Source organism: Myotis daubentonii, chromosome 6 (assembly GCF_963259705.1).
Source record: "Myotis daubentonii chromosome 6, mMyoDau2.1, whole genome shotgun sequence".
NCBI classification, from domain to species: domain Eukaryota; kingdom Metazoa; phylum Chordata; class Mammalia; order Chiroptera; family Vespertilionidae; genus Myotis; species Myotis daubentonii.
In genome coordinates, this window is record NC_081845.1 from 78,707,370 (window position 1) to 78,728,624 (window position 21,255).

The 21,255-nt window shown below is 44.4% G+C and overlaps 1 protein-coding gene across 1 annotated transcript in view; it reads left to right on the forward strand.

Moving 5' to 3' along the window:
* The window catches only part of PKHD1 (PKHD1 ciliary IPT domain containing fibrocystin/polyductin), a 409,206-nt gene that overhangs the window by 25,782 nt on the left and 362,169 nt on the right, over window positions 1–21,255 (forward strand). Inside the window, exons 14-23 of the mRNA XM_059701438.1 lie at window positions 1,729–1,870; window positions 7,653–7,767; window positions 8,994–9,272; window positions 10,320–10,409; window positions 10,503–10,593; window positions 12,010–12,152; window positions 13,641–13,768; window positions 14,917–15,092; window positions 18,576–18,714; window positions 20,991–21,118. Coding sequence (XP_059557421.1) covers window positions 1,729–1,870; window positions 7,653–7,767; window positions 8,994–9,272; window positions 10,320–10,409; window positions 10,503–10,593; window positions 12,010–12,152; window positions 13,641–13,768; window positions 14,917–15,092; window positions 18,576–18,714; window positions 20,991–21,118 — 1,431 coding nt within the window. The remainder of the gene's footprint in view (window positions 1–1,728; window positions 1,871–7,652; window positions 7,768–8,993; window positions 9,273–10,319; window positions 10,410–10,502; window positions 10,594–12,009; window positions 12,153–13,640; window positions 13,769–14,916; window positions 15,093–18,575; window positions 18,715–20,990; window positions 21,119–21,255) is intronic.

The window sequence follows — 21,255 nt, forward strand, 5'->3', positions numbered from 1 at the left end:
TAGGACTGGAGGCTCAAGTGTAGCTAGGGATGGGGGCAGCTGGCGTCTTACGCAGCCCGGAATGGCAAGCTGCCGCCTGTATTCCCCACCTGCCCCGCATGGCTGACTTCCTGGTTAAACTCCAGGCAGTGAACTCACTTCCAGGATCTCAGCCTTTAGAAGGCAGAGGGTGGAGAAACCTTTCTAAAGAAAGGCCATTTGTGTGTGAAAATGCATGCAAAGCTTTGGCTGGGCCTTCTCCAGGTCCCAGGTCTGCAGTTTGTACTCAGGGAAAGCTCCCACCCAAGGAAACCGCCCAAGCAGGTGCTGGAGAGAGTGTGTCCTTTGTCAGGAAATGCAGAACTGTCCCCTCTTTGAGGGGTCCCTGCCTTAGCTACTTGGGTAATGGTAGGATAATTTCCTGAACGCAGCTGTTCTTGAGGATCAACAGTGCCCATTATGAAGATGCTTGGAGGTTTCTTCTGTGGAAGTAGAGCAGACTATTATGTAATGCAGCGGTTCTCAATGGTCCGCAGGGGACGTTTGGTAATGCCTGGCAGTTACAACTGGGAAGGTGGTGGTGCTACTGGCCTCTAGTGGCTGGAGTCCAGAGATGCCACTAAACATCCTTCAATGCACAGGACAGCCTACACCCAGTTAGTTATCCAGCCCTAAGTGCTGAGGTTGAGAAACCTCAAGGAATATATCAAAATATGCTCTTATTTTTCTACTTATTCCTTATCATTTCCCCTTTTAAGGATTAATGAGGAGTAATAGTAGTAGTTTAAAATAATAACTACTGTCACTGTCCTTTATTTTAGACTCTTTGTATATATTTTAGACTCTTTGTGTATATAGTTCAAGCACTTAGTCTTTTTTTTTGGCCAGAATTGTCAATTTACCCAGTTTCCTCCCAAGCTTTATTAAGATATAATTTACATATAACTCAAGCTTCATTAGTCTTTTCTGCACTATCTCTATTTATTATTGGCCCCATCCACGAGAAAATGGAGGCATCAAGCAGTTTGCTCAAAGCTTCACATTTAATAGGCAGCAGAGCTGGCATCTGAACCCACAAATATGTGATTCCCAAGCCTTTACCCTCAATCCAAGTTTGTATCCAATATTGATTACACATGGGCCTTTGGTCTTAGTGTTCGCTTAAAATAAAACACAAATTAATGAGTACAACATCATTGAAAATGTCTCTTAATAGCTGCATGTCACATGATTTGTTCTATGTGCAGATTCACAAACTGAGGCCATGACATGAGAAAAATGTAAGGGTTGCCAATTTTCTGAGGAATAAAAGGATCTCAGGGAATACAACTCCCAAGCTGGATTGGACATTAAAAGATGCTGAATCCACTCCTCAACAGTCAGGTCCCAAGTACATGATCACATCTTCCCCTTTACTCCACCCCAGTTTGCTTGTTTACATTTTCTCTAGGACTCAGGCCTCTTCTCCAGACACTCTCATTAAAAAAGACTCCCTACTCTTCTCTGGTCCTCTAAAAGTATATCCCCTTATCATTCCTCATCCACCCTCCAAGAGGCGAAATCCCACCTCAAGCAATATTTACTGCTTTGCAGAACATTAGTATTACCTATAGGACCTCTTCCATGCCCTTCCCACCTGGGTCTCAGTTGACTCACCTTTCTAGTTAGTACCTGGATCATCTTGACTCTGTTGTATGCAGTAAAGCAGTTCCTCAGTTTGGGTGTTTATGAAGTATACCTGTCTTCCAGGCAACCGGGGGCTTCTTTTTGAGATTGGAGATGCTGCTGAGGGCTTAGACCTGACTGAAGCCACCCCTGGGTACAGGCGGCAGATTGTCCCTAACGCCAGTTCTCCATTTGGATTTTGGTCAAAGGAAGGGCAGCCTTTCAGGTATGTTGTGGGAAAAGTGAGAGTCCGTGTCAAAAGCATCTTTAGGAGACAGATAAGTAAACTATGAGGTTTCCAGGATAAAATTTATAATGTCCACCAATTTCACAACAGAGTTTGATCATTGTTATTTACTGGTGTTGTTCATACTAATGTACCGCAGGTCTTTTATAGGTACATGCTAAATTTAAAGAAATATATTTTTATTGATTTCAGAGAGGAAGGAAGAGGGAGAGAGAGAGAAAGAAACAGCAGTGATGAGAGAGAATCATTGATCAACTGCCTCCTGCATGCCCCACACCAGGTATTGAGCCCACAACCTGGGCATGTACCCTGACTGGGAATCGAACTATGACCTCCTGGTTCATAGGTTGACGCTCAACCACTGAGCCATGCAGGCTGGGCAGGTGCATGCTAAATTTTGAACAATAGATAAATTTCATACTTGATACAACTTAGTTTACAATTTGATTTGGAGATGACTATTAATTGGCATATTGAGTTGAGTAGGCTAAGAGACTTAAGCGAGAGCAGGGTAAAATGTGCTGCGGGTACGTGGTTAAGACATGAAACTCACATTCGGATGATGCCGAAGAAAGATGCCAGCATTTGCCCATCGGTCATATGAGGGAGCAAAGGCTGGAGCCTTAGGAGACATTGTTTCAGTAGTAGTGACTGCAATGTGATTGTGGCTTTGAATCTTTTTAAACCCTGCAAGGATATTGCCAAAATTTCTGGTTCTCCAAAGTGGGCTTAAAAGTATAAAAAATGAGAATTTCTTAGACACACTGTTTCCTTAATGTACTCCCAATGTATATATAGAAGCATAGATCCTTACTGTGTTATCCTTTATCTTTTGAGAGAGGCTGGTCATGACCCTGAGTGAGAGTTGGAGCCATTCTGTGAGCTCCTCCAAGGATTTGGCCATTTTCATTGTTAATTCAATTGTGGAATGAAAAGCTTTTTTCCTGTTCAGGGAATTTCAGACATTGAAGAAGCCAAGTAGGAGGGAAATCTGTGAACAGAATAGAGTTTCTGTTGTCCTGGAAGTCTTACTAACTAGGTATTTAACCACCAATATATGGTTTTAAAGTAGCAATAATTTGTGGTCCTTTATGGCACCTAATTCATCTTTGTTATCCTTTTTGAGGCCCATCAATGATGTTCAAAGGAAACCTTTTAACTATAGTTAGTGTGTGGAGTGGTAAGGAAAGAGTCAAACCACCTCAAAAGACGACCTATAAGGTATGTCTCTTTAACTGCTATTTTGAGGAGCCATAAACCAGAGAGTAACTCTTCTTTTATGTCATTAATTTCTTTAAAATTCAAAAATGTTAAGAATTGGGTTTGGAAACCAAGATGGCGGCATAGGTTAACTCCAGAGATTGCTGCCTCGAACAACCAATTCAAGTTACACCTAAAAGATGGAATGGACATCATCCAGAACCACAGGAAGGCTGGCTGAGTGGAAATTCTACAACTAGGAGGAAAGAGAATATCATACCCAGACTCAGAGGAGGCGCAGTGCTGAAGTGAAATACTCAGGTGCGGAGTGCACGCGGAGCAGGCTGTCGGCGGAGGGCGTGGTTGTTGTTTTCAATCGGGAGGGAGCTTCAGACTCTGAGCTCCAGAGCCAGACGAGTCTCTAGGGACCCAGACTCAAACGGGAGAAGTGGGACTGTCTGGCTTCGGTCGGAACTCGAAGGCAGCTTTCTCTCCGAGGTTTGCAGCGGTTGCTGGGACTCGGTGAGGCAGAGCACCTAGGGACGGAAATGAGAGCAGCCATAACTGCTCCCTCTGCCCGCCCTGTTTGATCCCGTGCGACCCGCCCCGCCCAAGCCCTGCGCAGAACCATTTGCGGGATAGCCTCAGGCAAAGGCTAGATTAGCACCTCCCTGAGGACAGAAGTTCTCCCACTGCAGACACAGCTGATTCTCATAGCCACTTGGCCTGGAGGTCAAATCCCCCCAAATATTACCTACAACAACCAAGGCTTAACTACAACAAGACTGCGCACAAAGACCACAAGGGGGTGCACCAAGAAAGCATAAAAAATGCGGAGACAAAGAAACATGACAGAAATGGAGGATACAGAGCTCAAAACCACACTTTTAAGCTCTTTCAATAAGTTTCTAGAAACTGCCGATAAACTTAATGAGATCTACAAGAAATCTAATGAGACCCTCGATGTTGTGATAAAGAACCAACTAGAAATTAAGCATACACTGACTGAAATAAAGAATATTATACAGACACCCAACAGCAGACCAGAGGAGCGCAAGAATCAAGTCAAAGATTCGAAATGCGAAGAAGCAAAAAACACCCAACTGGAAAAGCAAAATGAAAAAACAATCCGAAAATACGAAGATAGTATAAGGAGCCTCTGGGACAGCTTCAAGCGTACCAACATCCGAATTACAGGGGTGCCAGAAGATGAGAGAGAGCAAGATATTGAAAACCTATTTGAAGAAATAATGACAGAAAACTTCCCCTACCTGGTGAAAGAAATAGACTTACAGGTTCAGGAAGCGCAGAGAACCCCAAACAAAAGGAATCCAAAGAGGACCACACCAAGACACATCATAATTAAAATGCCAAGAGCAAAAGACAAAGAGAGAATCTTAAGAGCAGCAAGAGAAAGAAACTCAGTTACCTACAAGGGAGTACCCATACGACTGTCAGCTGATTTCTCAACAGAAACTTTGCAGGCCAGAAGGGAGTGGCAAGAAATATTCAAAGTGATGAATGCCAAGAACCTACAACCAAGATTACTTTATCCAGCAAAGCTATCATTCAGAATTGAAGGTCAGATAAAGAGCTTCACAGATAAGGAAAAGCTAAAGGAGTTCATCACCACCAAACCAGTATTATATGAAATGCTGAAAGGTATCCTTTAAGAAGAGGAAGAAGAAGAAAAAGGTAAAGATACAAATTATGAACAACAAACATGCATCTATCAACAAGTGAATCTAAGAATCAAGTGAATAAATAATCTGGTGATCATAATAGAATCAGGGACATAGAAAGGGAATGGACTGACTATTCTTGGGGGGGAAAGGGGTGTGGGAGATGCGGGAAGAGACTGGACAAAAATCTTGCATCTATGGATGAGGACAGTGGGTGGGGAGTGAGGGCAGAGGGTGGGGCGGGAACTGGGAGGAGGGGAGTTATGGGGGGGAAAAAAGAGGAACAAATGTAATAATCTGAACAATAAAGATTTAATTAAAAAAAAGAATTGGAGTATTTATTAATTGATAAATTAATTATATTGATGGACCTTTAAAATAGTTATTTTCAAAACTATTTCAGAATATACTTTAAAAAATATATATTTTTTATTGATTTCAGAGAGGAAGGGAGAGGGAGAGAGAAACATCAATGATTAGAGAGAATCATTAATCTTCTGCCTCCTGCATGCCCCATACCAGGGATCAAGCCTGCAACCTGGGCAAATGCCCTGACCGGGAATCGAACTGTGACCTCCTGGTTCATAGGTTGACGCTCAACCACTTAGCCATGCTGCCTGGGCTCAGAAAATATTCTTGATATTTATTGGGGTAGTGTAATAATTTTCTTATCCATATATTAAACATTGTAACATTGTTTGCAATCTGATGTATTCCAATTTGAGATCGCTAACATGTTCAATTGACTCTTTTCTGTGGACAGTAGCCTTTTTAATTGGGAAAAAAAGACTCTTTGCAGGTATTGCGGTATCTGGTAAACTCAGAGCAAATACTTTTGGTTTTGTGTGTGAAATATTACCTAATTAGTAAACCCCCAAACAATTGAAAACAATTTACTGACCACCTAGATTCAGTACTGTGAGTGTTAGAAGGTCTAGAACAAGGTCATCATCCTTGCGGAGTGACCAACCTTGTCACGCACATGTACAGCCAAAGAGCAAGGCAAGACAGCATGCACTGAAATTCCTCAGTGTACCCACGTGTGTGTCCTGATCTTCTCATTCAGTTCACTTGATACATATTGAGTTATTGCCATGTCCCAGGCCTTCTAGGATCAATGACTTCATGAGACACAACACTGAGGAAGTATTTCAGAGTTAGTTTGCAGATGGGGAACTGTGGTCTCCAGTAAGTAAAGTGGTTTTTCTAATAATGCACAATTATCAAATGGCAGAACCAAGTTCTGAATTTTTCTGACTTCAAGGCCTATAATTTCCCCCTAAATTCAACTAAGCCACATTGGGGCACATGTCCCTCTTTCCCCATGGGAATATGGTTTTTAAAAGGACACACCTGCATGTCAAACCCTGCCGGGGTCCAACCCCAGCAGGTCCAGGGGTCCCCAAGGTGTGGATGGAGTCGGTGAAGAAGGAATGGCACAGAGACAGCCTTCAGTTGATCATCATAGCCGGGTTCTCTTGTCAGGGTCTCCAGGTAGGTTCTGTCTAGGTTCTCCAGCCAGGTTCAGTAGCCATGTTCCCGCGCTAGGTTCTCTAGCCAGGTTCTGTCTGAGATCTCTAGCCAGGTTCGGTCACCAGGTTCTAGTCAGGTTCTCTTGCCAATTTCTGTAGTTAGGTTCAGTCCAGGATCTTTTGCCATGTTCTCTCGCTAGGTTCTGTCTCTAGGTTCTGAGGCCAGTTTCTGTCCAGGATCTTTTGCCATGTTCTCTCCAGCGAAGTTCTTCTGTCTCTAGAGAATGTTCTGTGTAAGTTCTGTCTTCTTAATTCTGTGTTCTAAGCTCTGTCTCTTTCTGTCTTGTTGCATCTGTATTTATACCAGTTGATTCCAATCCTATCAATCTCTATTCCAAAGGTTAAGGCGTTTCTTATCTCCATTCCAGGGAGTAAAGATTATGTAGCTTAAGCATGATTGTTCATAGTTAAAGTGATCAATTACCCGCCTGGCACTTAGTTGAGGGGTTTTATTCCCTCCCTAACTCCAGGGGAAAATCCCCACCTGGGGATTCAACCTTTCTCGGAGAGGTGACCTTGGTTAAAACACAGCGCCAAGAAGGTGAGCAAACATATTAAGAACCGTATGCCATATATGCCAGGTCCCTTGAAACAGCAAGGATGGACCGGCTCCCGGCAAAACCCTACATAAACGAACACCTGTTTCTAGGAAGTTAATGTCTGCACGAGGGAGAGGAAATGGAGCGAAGTCCCTCTTGATATCTATCATTTTGGGCCATTTCAGGTCTATCACTTTACTCATCAAGAAATGCACAGTGTCGTCTAGAAGTCAAGATTATTTGGGAGGAAACATTCTAGCTAATGTATGATTATCCCCATACACGGACAGCTGCACAGACTGAATGTAAGGTGGCTAATGTGTGACTTCAGCCAGAGGGGTGATCTAATATAGCTTGTGACATATGAATGTGCTAGAGATGGAGACAAGGAACAAGGGTTCCAGATCAAGTCAGAGCAATTCCTGATCAGTGATCTCCCTTTTTTTCTAATAATAAGCATAATGTTTACTATTGATTGAGCTCCTACCAGGGACCAGACCCTGCACTGCCGCGTGAGGTAGGTTCTCAGCGAAGCCTCCAGACAGCCTGGTGCTGGGGCTTCCACTTTCCCAAAGAGGATGTGACTGCAGGGGAGCTGTGGCTGGTGTGAAAGGATGGGTTGAGATATTGAGACTAGTCGGGCGCCACAGCTGTTTCCAGAGTACAGTGGCCAATCCCGTGGCACAAAAGTCAAGTGTTTCCTCCTCATTACCATAAAGAAGAACAAAGTACAGGCGGAACTACTCGCTGGGTCAGCGATTCGGGCCTTGGTTGCTTTCGCTTGACCCTGTGTTCCTCTGCGTTACAGAGCACGGCTCAGTGGGTTCTTTGTGGCCCCAGAAACAAATAATTACACTTTCTGGATCCAGGCGGACAGCCAAGCTTCCCTGCATTTCAGTCCGTCAGAGGATCCTAGGACCAAGGTATTCGCCTTCTTCTCATTTTCCTTTTCCTGTCCCCAGTCCTTCACTCATAAAAAAAATAAAAAATAAAAAATCTAAAACTAAAACTCTCATGTTCTACAAATAGTTGTAACACACCATTAGGCAAATATAGAGTCTTTTTGATGGGGGGGGAGGGGTTCATTAGAAACGTTTTTAATTGAGATATAATTGACATGCCTTTAATTGTTGAAAACAAATTTGGTCGAATGTGTTGGCATCTACTGTTTTTTGAGCACTTACTGTAGGCTGGGCATTATGCTACATTTTTTATATGCCTTGTCTCTAATTTTCACAGCATTTTTGTGAGCTATGTCTATTTATTTCTATTTTTCAGATAAGGAAATTGGGATTTAGAAGGGTTGTATGGTCAATCCAGGGCCACTTGGGATCATAAGAGCCGTATTTAGGATTCAAACCCCGATTTTTTCTGACTCCAAAGTTTGCGCCTTGCCCCCTGATTTTGGGTAGGGATATAATCAGTCTTCTGTAGGAATTTCCCCATCAGTTTTGAAGGGTAAGAAAAGTTGATTTTAACAAACAGCCAAATTCACTAGTGCTATTGATAAGGAACCAAAAGATCTCTTTTCAAATTATTAATATGCTTCTATTAAATTAAGCATATTAATTGCTAGTTGGCTAGAGGAACATTATAGATTTTGATGTGATCACTCCTTCTACATTTCTTTTTTTTTTTAAATATATTTTATTGATTTTTTACAGAGAGGAAGGGAGAGAGATAGAGAGTTAGAAACATCGATCAGCTGCCTTCTGCACATCTCCCACTGGGGATGTGCCCGCAACCCAGGTACATGCCCTTGACCGGAATCGAACCTGGGACCTTTCAGTCCGCAGGCCGACGCTCTATCCACTGAGCCAAACCGGTTTCAGCCCTTCTACATTTCTTGAAGGGCTTGGTAGTGCTTTATCCGCAGCATCACCTAAACACAGGGTCTCAGACTGGCTGTTCCTGCTCTAAAGGTGGCCCATGCAGCCTCTCCTCAATACTATTCAATTGAGAAAAAGAGGGGGAAGGAGGGGTGCAGACGCATAAACAGCCACAAGCCTCACTGTGACTTGGCTAACTAGTTGGAAAAGGCAGACCAGTCCTCAGGTCCTTGTTAATAGCTGACCAGACACTTGCTGTTGGAGAAGGAAATACTCAGAAGCTCCACAGTGCTGATCGTGATATGTTTATTGGGGCACAGGTGAAGGTGGCCTCCATCAGGGTGGGCACCGCTGACTGGTTTGACTCCTGGGAGAATGGGAATGATGAAGGCACCTGGCAACGAAAGTCCCCTAAGTTGGAGCTGCTTGGGGGAGCCAGGTACTACCTGGAGGCAGAGCAGCGTGGGAGAGCCCCCAGTGGGGGCATGAGAATTGGTGTCCAGATCCACAACACCTGGCTGAATCCCGATGTGGTCAGCTCCTACCTGCGGGAGAAGCATCAGATCCGAATCCGCGCTCAGAGACTTCCGGAGATCCAGGTCTGCATCCCTTCCCCGTCCCATGGACGTAGGGTCAGGGCCTGAGTTCAGGAAGGGATATAATGTTGCCTAGTGGGAGGATCACTGCCTGGGAGCAGAAAATTTGCATTATAATTACCACTCTGCTGCCAGAGAAAAAGGATATGTATCCAACAGGGTTGTGAGGACATTCAAAAAAATGCAAAGTCTTGTTATTGAGATGACTTTATTCATGGACTTAGTTTCAGGAATTTAAGGTCCAGATAAATATTCTTTTGGAAACTTACTCCTTAGAGAAGAGATGAGGTCTTCTGAACACCCACACCCACACCCACGTGTGCACGCTAAAGCATGTGCACCCGAGATTTCATAGCTTTTTGACTGTGTTTTCCCTATTGGCTGTGTTTTCTGAGTCTACTTTGTAAAGGTCAAGGCCTTTGGGTCTCTCAGTTGTGCCCCATACTTTCGTTGAATAATTTTGGTGTATTTTTGTTGTTCACTTTTTGGTGTACCAGGATGAGTCACTATGGACTCTGCTTTTTAAGCTTACACTCTAGTCGGAAAAAAAAAACACCCACATGTATATAAATAGCCACAAGAAAATAAATAAAGTCACAGTGATATAAGCAGTTAAAAATAACAAGTGATATAAGATGATAGGTCTTACTCCATAATGAAAGTGTAAGGTGCCTGGCAGGGAATGTATTGGAAGCCAAGCCGAGATGGAGTAAGCCTCTGAGAGTGTGACATGCCATGTGGCTGCTTCTGCCTGCCAGGCCCCTGGGAGAGAGAGAGTGCTTGGGGAGAAGAGAGGAAAGCGGGCCATTCAGGGGCAATGTGTGTGTGGAGGGAGGGAGTAGCAAAGATAAATTGGGAGACAGACGTGCACATTATTCCAAGGCAAGTTTTCATTAGGAGATAACACTTGTGTTCTCCAGATATTTCTAGATGATAGTTTAAAAATGGAAATTTTAATAAGAAAATAGCAAGCCAAGAAGTATGTTCTTAGATGACCTCTGTGGCTTGATTAGCACATGTCAGTAAGTCCTGTTACTCTTGATTTTTTAGATGCTAACTGTGTCTGGAAGTGGGAACTTCTTCCTTACTTGGGACAATGTCTCTAGCCAGCCTATCCCTGCAAATGCCACAGCCCATCAGGTGGGAACCTCCTTCAAACACGGAGAGCCGGGGGAGCCAGGAGTGGTCTTTATGTCCACGGTATAAACTCCTGGTAGCTTTTCTTTTCTACAGATTCAAACAGCCATTGAAGAGTTACTTGCAGTCAAATGCCAGCTGGAACCCTTTTCGGCTAACATCCTACTCCGAGTTGGATTTGAAGAAGGTGCTGTCCCTGGCTTGACAAATTGTGACCCTCTTCTCCATCATTCTCTGTCTCTCCCTCTCCCTCTCCCCCCCTCTCTCTGTCTCCTTCTCTCTCTTTCTTGTAAAATGGGAACAATCTTCATTTCCTCTCCAAGGTGCTAATAGAGTCAAGGAAGATACGGAAACTGGATTTGGACACTGAGCGGCCAAAGGAGTGGCTACTTTCTTGGGAGGGAGCTGCTTGGTGTGGTGTCCTCCTGAGCTGTCTGATGAGGAGCCGAGGGTGCTGGGGAGTCAGAGTTAAGGATCACAGTGGGAAAAGACTTGGAAAAGATATAGATGGGAAGCGGCAAGACAGTACAAATCTTGTTTAAATTGCATCTTGAGTAAAGGAATTATTACATAAAACAGTAGTCTTAACAAATTATAAAAATGAAATGGTTTATTTTAAAAACACTAAGGCAAATTAAGTTGCAATTGACACTCCTTATATTTTTACTTCTCAACAATTTTACGTGTCATGGTACACATGGAAATGGTAGTCCCCCTTTATGCAAACCCCCAGTGAGTACATGAAACCTTGGATATACCATGTTTTTTTTTTTCCTATACATACATACCTCTGATAAAGTTTATAAATTCAGCAAGGAAGAGATTAACAGCCATAACTAATAATAAAGTAGAACAGTTATAACAACATACTATAATGAAAGTTATGGGAATGTGGCGTGTCTCTCTCTCTCTCTCTCAAAATATCTTACACTGTACTCACCCTTATTCTTTTTTTGTAATGATGCAAGATGATAAAACGCCTAGGTGATGAGATGAAGGGCAGTGAATAATGTATGCATTATGACAGAACATTAGGCTACTGTTGACCGTATTGATACTTTACTTAGCAATCACTTTCCGGCTTCCCTTTGGCATATCAGAATGACCAGCATCACTACTGCTGTACTTTGGGGCCTTTATTAAGTAAAACAGGGTTCTTGAACACAAGCACGGGGATCTGAGAACCCAGAGAGCTACTAGGTGACTACTAGTGGGGAGCATCTAAGCTAGGGACTGTGTGAGATTTCATCATGCCATTCAGAGTGGCGTACAATCAAAAACCTATGAGTTGTTTATGTCTGGAATTTTCCATTTAATATTTTTGGGCCACGGTTGACTGCTGATAACTGAAACTGTGGAAGTGAAACCATAGTAAGGGGGGAATACGTATATTTTTGATGCTCTAGGGGTGACAGAATGGACTTTTCATAGCTGGAGCCTGCAAACAGGGGGCTGCAGGGCACCCTAAGCCCTGCCCAGCTCACCCAAGGGCTGGGGGACCAATATCCTGGGGAACCCATAGCTCATGCCCTGCACACATGTTGGGAAGCTCTGTCTTTTTAACATCTACCCTGTCTTTTCATTTTATTTGAACTGCATGCAGGTCCAGAAGCTTCCAGCTTTGATGGGGACCTCACCAGTGGGACAGAGCCCTTCTGTGGGAGGTTCAGCCTCTGTCAGCCTCGACACCTTGTCCTCACACCCCCTGCTGCCCAGTACGGCTATCGGCTGGGTCAGTACACACAGGTACGGAGCAGTCCTCATGCTTCCAGCGAGGCATTGGTCTTACTCTCGGGGGTTGAAATGGAGAAACAGAAGCACAAACGAGTGATTGCTGTGTTTGCTGTGATTTGCCTAACACATTTCGGGCTGAGGTTCTTGGTTTCTTAAATGCTGTTTCAGGTGTGAACAGATGCCTCCAGTCCTCCATTAGCTACTTGTTACATAGAAATGCCTTTGCATTTATGGGAGACCTATGGGAATTTTCATATGCTTTGTACAGGGGTGGGCAAAAGTCAGTCTACAGTTGTGAGTATGCCAAACAGGAAGTTTATTCTTGTATTATTTATTGATTATTGTATTAGTTTCCATAATAACAACTCTAAACTGACTTTTGCCCCCCCCCCCCCCCAAGTCCCCTTTATTTTCTTTGCTTTTTAGGTATCAGTGCAGATCTGTAACCAGATTTTCTGGTTTTGAATTCTGACTCTATACCCTTGTGCCCTCAACGTCTTACATTACACATCTGAAAAATGGGTAATAATGTTGTCTATCTCTCAGGATTTGGGGGAAGATTAAATAAGGTAATCCACTGAAGTACCTGTGCAGTGGTTAGGACTCAGCAGAGGCTAGCTATTGTGTTTTTTTAAATTTTTTTTATTATAGTTATTATTGATGCATTGACTGACCCATTTCTTGAATCCCTCTTACATCCTTTGTGTCAGTGGCTCTGCAGTTCTTCAAATGAAGCCCATTTGCCCTGTGGGAACCAGGGTGAGCCTTGCTGGGGCAGCTGAGCTCATGGCAGTGGTTTTGTCCTGGCCTAGTTGGATGGCAGTGGGAACGGGACTGAATGGTTCAGGTTGGGGCACCACCCATCTCTCAGAAGCACTTCGCACACAGCAGAGGCTCCCAATGGGCATAATTTTGCCTCCTAGGGGAGAGCTGGCAATTTATGAGGACATTTTGGTTGCCACACTGGGTCATTGCTACTGGCATCCACTGGATAGATCTCAGCAATGTGGCTGAATATGTACATTGTGTAGACTAGACCCCTCACAGGAAAAAAAAAAAATCCAACCCAAAATGTCAATAGTGCTGACGTAAAAAAATTCTGCTCTAAAGACTTTTTGAGCCACATAATTTTACTTAACTCAGAGTTAGAAACCAGGCATGCTGGGGAGTTAGAGTCAAGGAACTGCAGCTCAGAGAGGTTAAGTGACTTGCTCAAGGTTGCACAGGTAACCGGGTCAGAACAGGGGTTTTCTAATAGAGATCCTTTAAAATTGTCATTGCCAAACACAGTGCACTTAATAACTTTTTTGGAAAATAACAATTTACTCTAAATGATTTGTCTCTCCTGCTAGACGAGTGAGTTCCGGGAGGGCAGGAACTAGGCTGACTCTCTCACAGCGTGAGGCAGGGTTCTAGGGAGGTGGACTCACCTCACCACACATTGTTTGAATGGCTGCTTCCTGCACTGATGGAACTGAAGCACTTATCTGGTGTCCACAGCTGTGCATTGCATACAAAGGCCACATGAATAAGACCCTGAAGGTGACCGTGTCTTTCACAATCGATCTTCAAAACATCATTAAGAACATCACCTGTGACTGGAGTCTCATTGGAACCAGTCCCGAAAGGTAGATAACCTGTGGGGAGTTATGGGAATTCTGCCAACTGGGATGATTAGCTCTCTCGGGGACAGTGCCTCAGATACAAGCTAACTTGGGGCTCTGGACACAGATGTGGAAAAAATGGAGCCTGGAGAAGTTTGATGTAAAAACAGTTAGTTGTGAGGAATATAATCTTTCTAGAAGGAGTCCGACATTTCTCATAGAGTCACAGAACATAGTATTTGGAAGAGGCTTTAGAAAATATTCCTTGACATTACTGATGAGAAAAATGGGTTGGTGATTTACCCCATTTGGTGATTCACCAAAATTCGGCAAGTGAACAAGATTCTGGAATAAAATTCAAGCATCTCAATGCCTTGACTCAGTGCTCTTTCCAGAGATCTCTTACGGGTTTTGTAAGTGGTTTTAAACTAAATAGTCCTGTAATGTCCAGTAGTATTAATCTTCCTTGTCATTAAAGCCTAACATACTATCTGCCTGAGACACACACTTATATTGTATCTAGAGGCTCCGTGCACCAATTCGGCCTGGCCTGTGGGATTGGGCCAAAACTGGTTCTCTGACATCCCCCGAGGGATCCTGGATTGCGAGAGGGCACAGGCCAGGCCGAGGGAACCCACCAGTGCACAGTCAGGGCCGGGGAGAGACTCCGGAGGTTGGCCAGCCAGGGAGGGACTGCAGGAGGGCTCCAGGGCATGTCCGGTCCGGCCTGTCCAGTCGGCCGGACCCCAGCAGCAAGCTGACCTACCGGTCGGAGCGTCTGTCCCCTGGTGGTCAGTGCACATCATAGTGAGCAGTTGAGCGGCCTTAGCATATCATTAGCATATTACACTTTGGTTGAATGGCTGACAGGTTGACCAGATACTTAGCATATTAGGCTTTTATTATATAGGATTTGAAAAAGACTCCATGTCAGGAATGAATGATTGCCTTAAAATGTGATTCACTAATGTGATAGCACAAGTTCAGCTTAACAGCCTGCCTTGGATGTTGTACCCAAGGCACACAAGACTGTTTGGGGGCTGGAGGTTCACGGGGTCCCTCTCCTGGCTACACAGTCCTCAGACCCCCAGGTTGGAGAATGAGGGCTCTAATGGGAGGGGACTGTGGATGCACAGGAACAGGCCCATTTCTGCTGTGTGCTTGTTTTTCAGCTGGCGATTCACTTGCACTAACCTCTGGAAGACTTGTGTGCATCGCTCCACGCATCTCCAGAGGCCTCTGGCAAACTCCCCGGTGCTGGTTCATCGAATTGACCTCTTCCCTCTGGCTCTGGAGACGGGCGTGTTCTGTGTGGATGAAGTTATTATTGCAGACACAAACCTAACAGGTGATCATCGAATCCACTCTCTTCCATGGACCTGTCCGTCAAAGGCTGACCTTAAACTTTTCTGCTAGGGGCTGCTGTTATTTTAATGAAGAGGGAACAGGTGATTCTCCATCTTGCCTGCTTTTTTCTATAGAGAAGATGGGGTTGGTATTGTGTGCCCTTGGCCCCTATATTTCTCCAGCTGGCTCCTCTTTTTCCCTATTCCCTGCAATGCTTGCTCCTGCTTCTGGTGGTTGTGCTGTTGCCCTGATTTTACTCCTTCCTTGCTGAGAAGCCTTGGTTTCCTCATCCATAAAATGGTCATATTGAGGTCCCTGCCTCATTGGATTAACTGCAAAGATTAACTGAAGTGTAATGGAAAGTACTCATCACAGGTCCTGACCATAGTAAGTGCTCAATAAACATGAGCAATTATTATTACTTATTAACATTATTATTACTGTTAATAAGAAGTCTAGAAGGATTTCTTGATCTCTCTTTCAGTTAATATCTGTCATACAAAGTGCTGGGAGAACATAGCAATATCTGACCATATAAAGGGACTAAAGTTCTGATTTATGACAGACTCAGTGAGAGCTAGAGGGTAACCAGGCCCTCATGAGAATAGCCTTGTCTTGTCCTTCCTTCTGCCCACCTAGATTCCTCCCCCTTGTCAGTTAGGGTTCAGGCTGGGCCTATTTCTCCACCAAGTCCTTTGTCCTTCCTTAGGCACAGTGATCTCACTGGGCTTTGCTTGTCCACAAAGTGCTCACCAGGGGACTTTAGACTGGCCCCGGAGACTGCACACACAGGAGAAGGGAAGCCCCCAGCCAGGCAGATGGTGCCACTGCTCCTAGGGCCTCCAGGATTCCAAGTTCTTTTTATTCTCCATTTCCCATCACATCCTTGTGACTTTGGGGCTCAGCTTTCCTGCTTTAAGTGCTGAGGTCCAGCCCCAGCGGGTCCAGGGGTCCCCAAAGGTGTGGACGGAGTCGGCGAAGAAGGAAGGACACGGAGACAGTGTTCAGTTGATCAGCAGCCTAGCCAGGATCTCCAGCCAGGATCTGTGTCCATGTTCTCTTGCTAGGTTCTCCAGGTTCTCCAGCCAGGTTCTGTAGCCATGTTCCCTCGCTAGGATCTCCAGCCAGGTTCTGTCCAGGTTCTCCAGCCAGGTTCAGTCACCAGGTTCTAGTCAGGTTCTCTTGCCAATTTCTGTAGTCAGGTTCAGTCCAGGATCTTTTGCCATGTTCTCTCCAGGGAAGTTCTTCTGTCTGTAGGTTCTGTCTTCTTGGCTCTCTTCTAAGTTCTGTCTGATGTTGTCTTGTTGCATCTGTATTTATACCAGTTGATTCCAATCCCATCAATCTCTATTCCAAAGGTTAGGGCGTTTCTTATCTCCATTCCAGGGAGTAAAGATTATGTAGCTTAAGCATGATTGTTCATAGTTAAAATGATTAATTACCCGCCTGGCACTTAGTTAAGAGGTTTCATTCCCTCCCTAACTGCAGGGGAAAATCCCTACCTGGGGATTCAACCTTTCTCGGAGAGGTGACCTTGGTTAAAACACAGCGCCAAGAAGGTGAGCAAACATATTAAGAACCGTATGCCATATATGCCAGGTCCCTTGAAACAGCAAGCATGGACTGGCTCCCGGCACTTTAAGTAGCTTCTCTCACCCAGGAGAAGGGGAGGAAGCAGTCATTTACATTTGATTTATAAAATGTGCAAGTTTTCAGCCTTTTGCCTGTCACATTGCAGAGCTGAGGGCAGGGGAACTTGGGGGTGCATGGCAAAGGTCTCTCTTTTAGCCCTGAAATTACGTTGTATTTGAACTCATCAAAATTCTGCCTCTTAATTTGTTTTAGTGGTTTCAGTGTTTTGAGGGCATCTGGGTCAGACTGTGTCACTGCTTATTTTCAACCCTGCTTATGTTCTGGCACACAGAAAATAATATTCAGATGGTGTGCTTGGGTAACTGCCTGAATTCTTGCTGCCTAAGATACCGAGCTGGGCCTTTTGCGACCCTCAGGTGCTGCCCAGATTCCTGGAGGCTGCGGGTCTCAATATTTCAGACACTTGAACTCCGTGATAGGGAAACTCAGGATTAGATAATAGTTTCCTTTCCCTTTTTTTTCTTCTCCTTTAAATGCTATCTTATACCTACAAACCTTCAAAATGCAAGATCCAGAGCACTTTCTCATTGCCCCCACCTCTCTGCCACCAAATGCTCCGCTATCTGGATCCATCCTAGGAGTGAGGTGAGGACGGAAGCAGAGAGGAAGAGGGCAGAGACAAGAAAGAGCATGGGTGGCTTGGGTAAAACCATGTTTCCTGCTTTGGCTAGTTAGCCTGCTGGTAACAACGTTGCTTTGAGGATTTTTTAATGGCAACATAAACTTGATACAATTAGGCTCAATATCCAGAGTTAATTGTCCAACATTTATCTGATCAATTTAACATGATTATATTCTCCCATCCAAATGTCCTCTATGGAAGTTTTTCTCATCTAATGGTAGCTACCATTTATTTCTCATTTACTTCTTAGAACCCCATGAGATGGTCCTAGTATCCCCACCCAATAGATGACAAAAGCAAAGCTAAGAGGGGCTGAGTATATTGCTCCAAATCCATAGCCAGGATGTGGGCAACCCTGGAACCCTGAGATCATTGATACCAAAGCCAAAACTTCACTGACTCCATACCCAGCTGAGTGAATCCACATTTACTGAGCACCACTCTGTGCCTGGTGCTGTGCTAAGCATCGGGTATGCAAGCATACTGCCTTTAAATTGTTTCCTGTCTCATTGTACTGTCTTGAGGAAGAAGCTATGTTTTATACAGCGCCTAGTAGGAGGGGAGGAGAATATTAAATTACATTGTGCTGGTCATTTAAATCTGCCATCTCACGAAACTCTCCCTGCTGTGCAGGCTGGTATATGTCATGATTCCCATTTTAGAAATGAGAAAATGTCTTAGGTTAGTTTGATTAGCCAAATGGTAATCCAAGAGAGGTGGAAAATCAGGATTTCAACAGTGGTCTGTCTCAAAGTGTGCACTTTTCCTGCTCATGTGCTGACTCTACACTGTGGATAAATAGTAGGTACCCCCAGTACGTGCCTCGTGTGTTCAGCCTTCCTAAGGAGGATCTGCTGGGCATTCCTGGAGTTGCCAGGGAAAAGAGAGGAGGAAAGGGCGGCCATCCACACTGTAATAGATTACCTGTGTGAGGGTCTTCCTGTGGCACAGGGAGTGATGTTTGGCTTATGTCTCCTTGAACTTTGCTGTGAAATCAGACTCTGTCTCCTTACACCATGACCTTGCAATTTTTTGTTGCTACTAAACTCCTGCCTCTTCCCACTGTGCTCTGCATCCAGCCGAGGGCGGGAATCTCAGCTGTGAGTGTGTGCTGAGATCTAAGTAACTCAGCATCTCCAGCGGGGCCTTTCCTCACAGCTGGTCTTCCACCTTGAGTTACTTGATGATAATTGGATCGTTGCTCTCCAGTTTCTCAGGCTGATTCTGGAACAGCTCGCCCAGGCGGGAATCTGGTGGAATCACTCTCTGTGGCGGGATCCCCTCCAGTCTACAATGTAACCTCCTGGTTGGCAGGGTGTGGCTCAGAGGTCCCGCTCATCACTGCAAGGTAGGGAGCTGTCTTTGTTCACCAGTTGCTCCTTACGATTGCTAGTTGGTCCTGGAGGACACAAAGGTGGGACTTTTATTAGGAAAAGTCACCCATCTTGTTGCTTAAAGCAATGCTTCTTAGTCTTAAGAATGCAGTATCAGACACCTGGAGGTCTTGTTAAAACATAAATCACAGCCCTAATCCCACCATCTTTAATTCACTGGGTATCAGGCAGGGTCTGAGAATTTGCATTCTCAGTGGGTTCCTAGGCAATGCTGATTTTACTGGTCTGAGGACTACACTTCAAGAACTAGTTCCTAGAGAGTTTGTTTAAAAGTAGTTGTATGTTTATGCTCTTCAGAGGCGCACATTGCCTCCATTTTCTGTTGACACCCCTCCTTCCATTTCTCATACATTAATATTATTGGAATTATTTGAGGCTAAATGCAAGTCTATAGAATAGTGGTTCTCAACCTTGGCTGCACATTAGAATCACCTGGGAATCTTTTTAAAATCCTGATTTCTGGGCCTCATCCTCTGGAAACTCTGTTTCTTTGTTATGGGGTGGGGCCACAACATTAGTAACAAAGAAACAGAATTTCCGGAGGATGAGGCCCAGAAATCAGGATTTAAAAAAGATTCCCAGGCGATTCTAATGTGCAGCCAAGGTTGAGAACCACTGCTATAGAACAAACACAGCTATGTTTAAGAACTCACCACCAGATGGCACTAGAGCCCCATAAGCATCTCTTGTCTTGAACTAGTCAAACTTCCCAGCCAAATTTACAAAGCAGTAACTAAAGAGCAGGCTCTTCCTCTAAGCTCCTGGAACATGTGTAGGCTCTAATTCATTCTTTTTGTTTTTATTTATTTTTTAATTTTATTGAATTTATTTGAGTGACTGGTTGGTTAATAAAACCATGCAGATTCCAAAACCCCAGTAGGACAGGAAGAATTGAGAAGCTCGGCCTTTACAATCCCCCATCCCCCCACAATCCCCCCATCCCCCCCATCTCTTTCTAATATGTTCCAAAATTAGTTCTCACACTTACACCATGCTTAAGACAGTGTATTAATGACAGGTGCAGTGATTGACTTTGCTCTCCTCTTTCCTTGACCTGGTCCTCTGGGCAGGAAAGAAGTGAAATCCATCAACAGGATGAAAAAGTGCAAGCTCTTTGGTGGTGGGGAGGGAGCTGCCGCACCCGCCAACCTGCAGTCCTGTGCCCCAAATGTCACAGCTATTAACCCTGAATCGATAGGGCTAATTTAGGTTGTTTTGAACAGGCCCACTCTTAGAGGGTCCTCACAACCTTACCTGCTGATTTTTCCTCAAGTCCTTTCACTCCTGGGAGCCTCCAGCCTGAGCAAGACAGGGCAGCCTTCAGTCTGGCCTCTCCGAGATTCATCTTCCAACACCCATAGTGTCACTTTGTCTGACTGCTTCAGTCTGGTTGTATGTACCCACGTCAATATGTAAAACCGAATACTGTTATTGACAGAAATTAGATACGTTTATTGTTGAAAATTGGGAATATATAGAAAAACACGTAGGAGACGATAAAAATCACTCTGTCTGCTCAGGCATAACTTCTATTAACATATTGAATCCATATACTGGCTGCCTATTTCCTCCAGCCATTTTTACATACATATATACGTGTGTATATGTACTTTTAAACCTCTTATTAGGACCAAAAATAACATACTCTATTTGTAACATGCTCTTTTCACCTAATAGTATAACTTAAAATTTTCCTCATTTCATTAAACATTCCTCTAAAATACCGTTTTTAATGGGTGAACGGTATTCCATCTCATGGTGTGTCACAATTCAATCGACCCATTTTTATGGTATTCAGAGCAGCGTCAGGCAGTCGGTGTGTTTGTGTGCAGGTATTAGAGAAGAACTTGGCCAGCTGCAGTGGCCTGTGTTTCGGCTGCAGATACCGCATGGGGAAGTTTCTGTCACTGCCTGTGCATTTAACTATGCAAATGCGGTTGAGAATACCAAGTTCTCCCTCCGCTGTGTTGAGGACTAGAGCCATGGAGGCCAGTGTCATCCCTCTGGTACCCAGTGAAGGGGAAGAATGGACATTCTTAAAAAATCCTAATATTTACAGCACACTTTTTCTACTGTGATAGGAGAGGGGCACCAGGCATTTGGGAGCCTGAGCTTAGGGTGGTCTGGAACCGTGGGAGGCTAGCTAGTCTTTGAGAAGGAGCTATTTTCTGTCTGGAGCAGCATTCTGGAAGGTCACTGTGGTTAATGCTTGGTGTTTGATATGACACAGCGCTGTGCCCACCGAAGAAGCAGAAGAAGGATCCGGGTTGGTCCAGGTGGCAACGCAGAGACTTCAGAGAACAAGTCCACCTTTAGGAGGACACTTTCGCATCCACCTTTCTAATACAGTGATTCCTGGTAAAGGGGTAATAGGGTGGTGGTGGTGGTGCAGCATTTATCATTTACATGTTGAGGGGCATTCCTTGGCAAGCAACATCCTGTGAGATTGTCAGGCATGGGGACAGTCTGAATGCTATTTTGTTTATTTTCCGGGT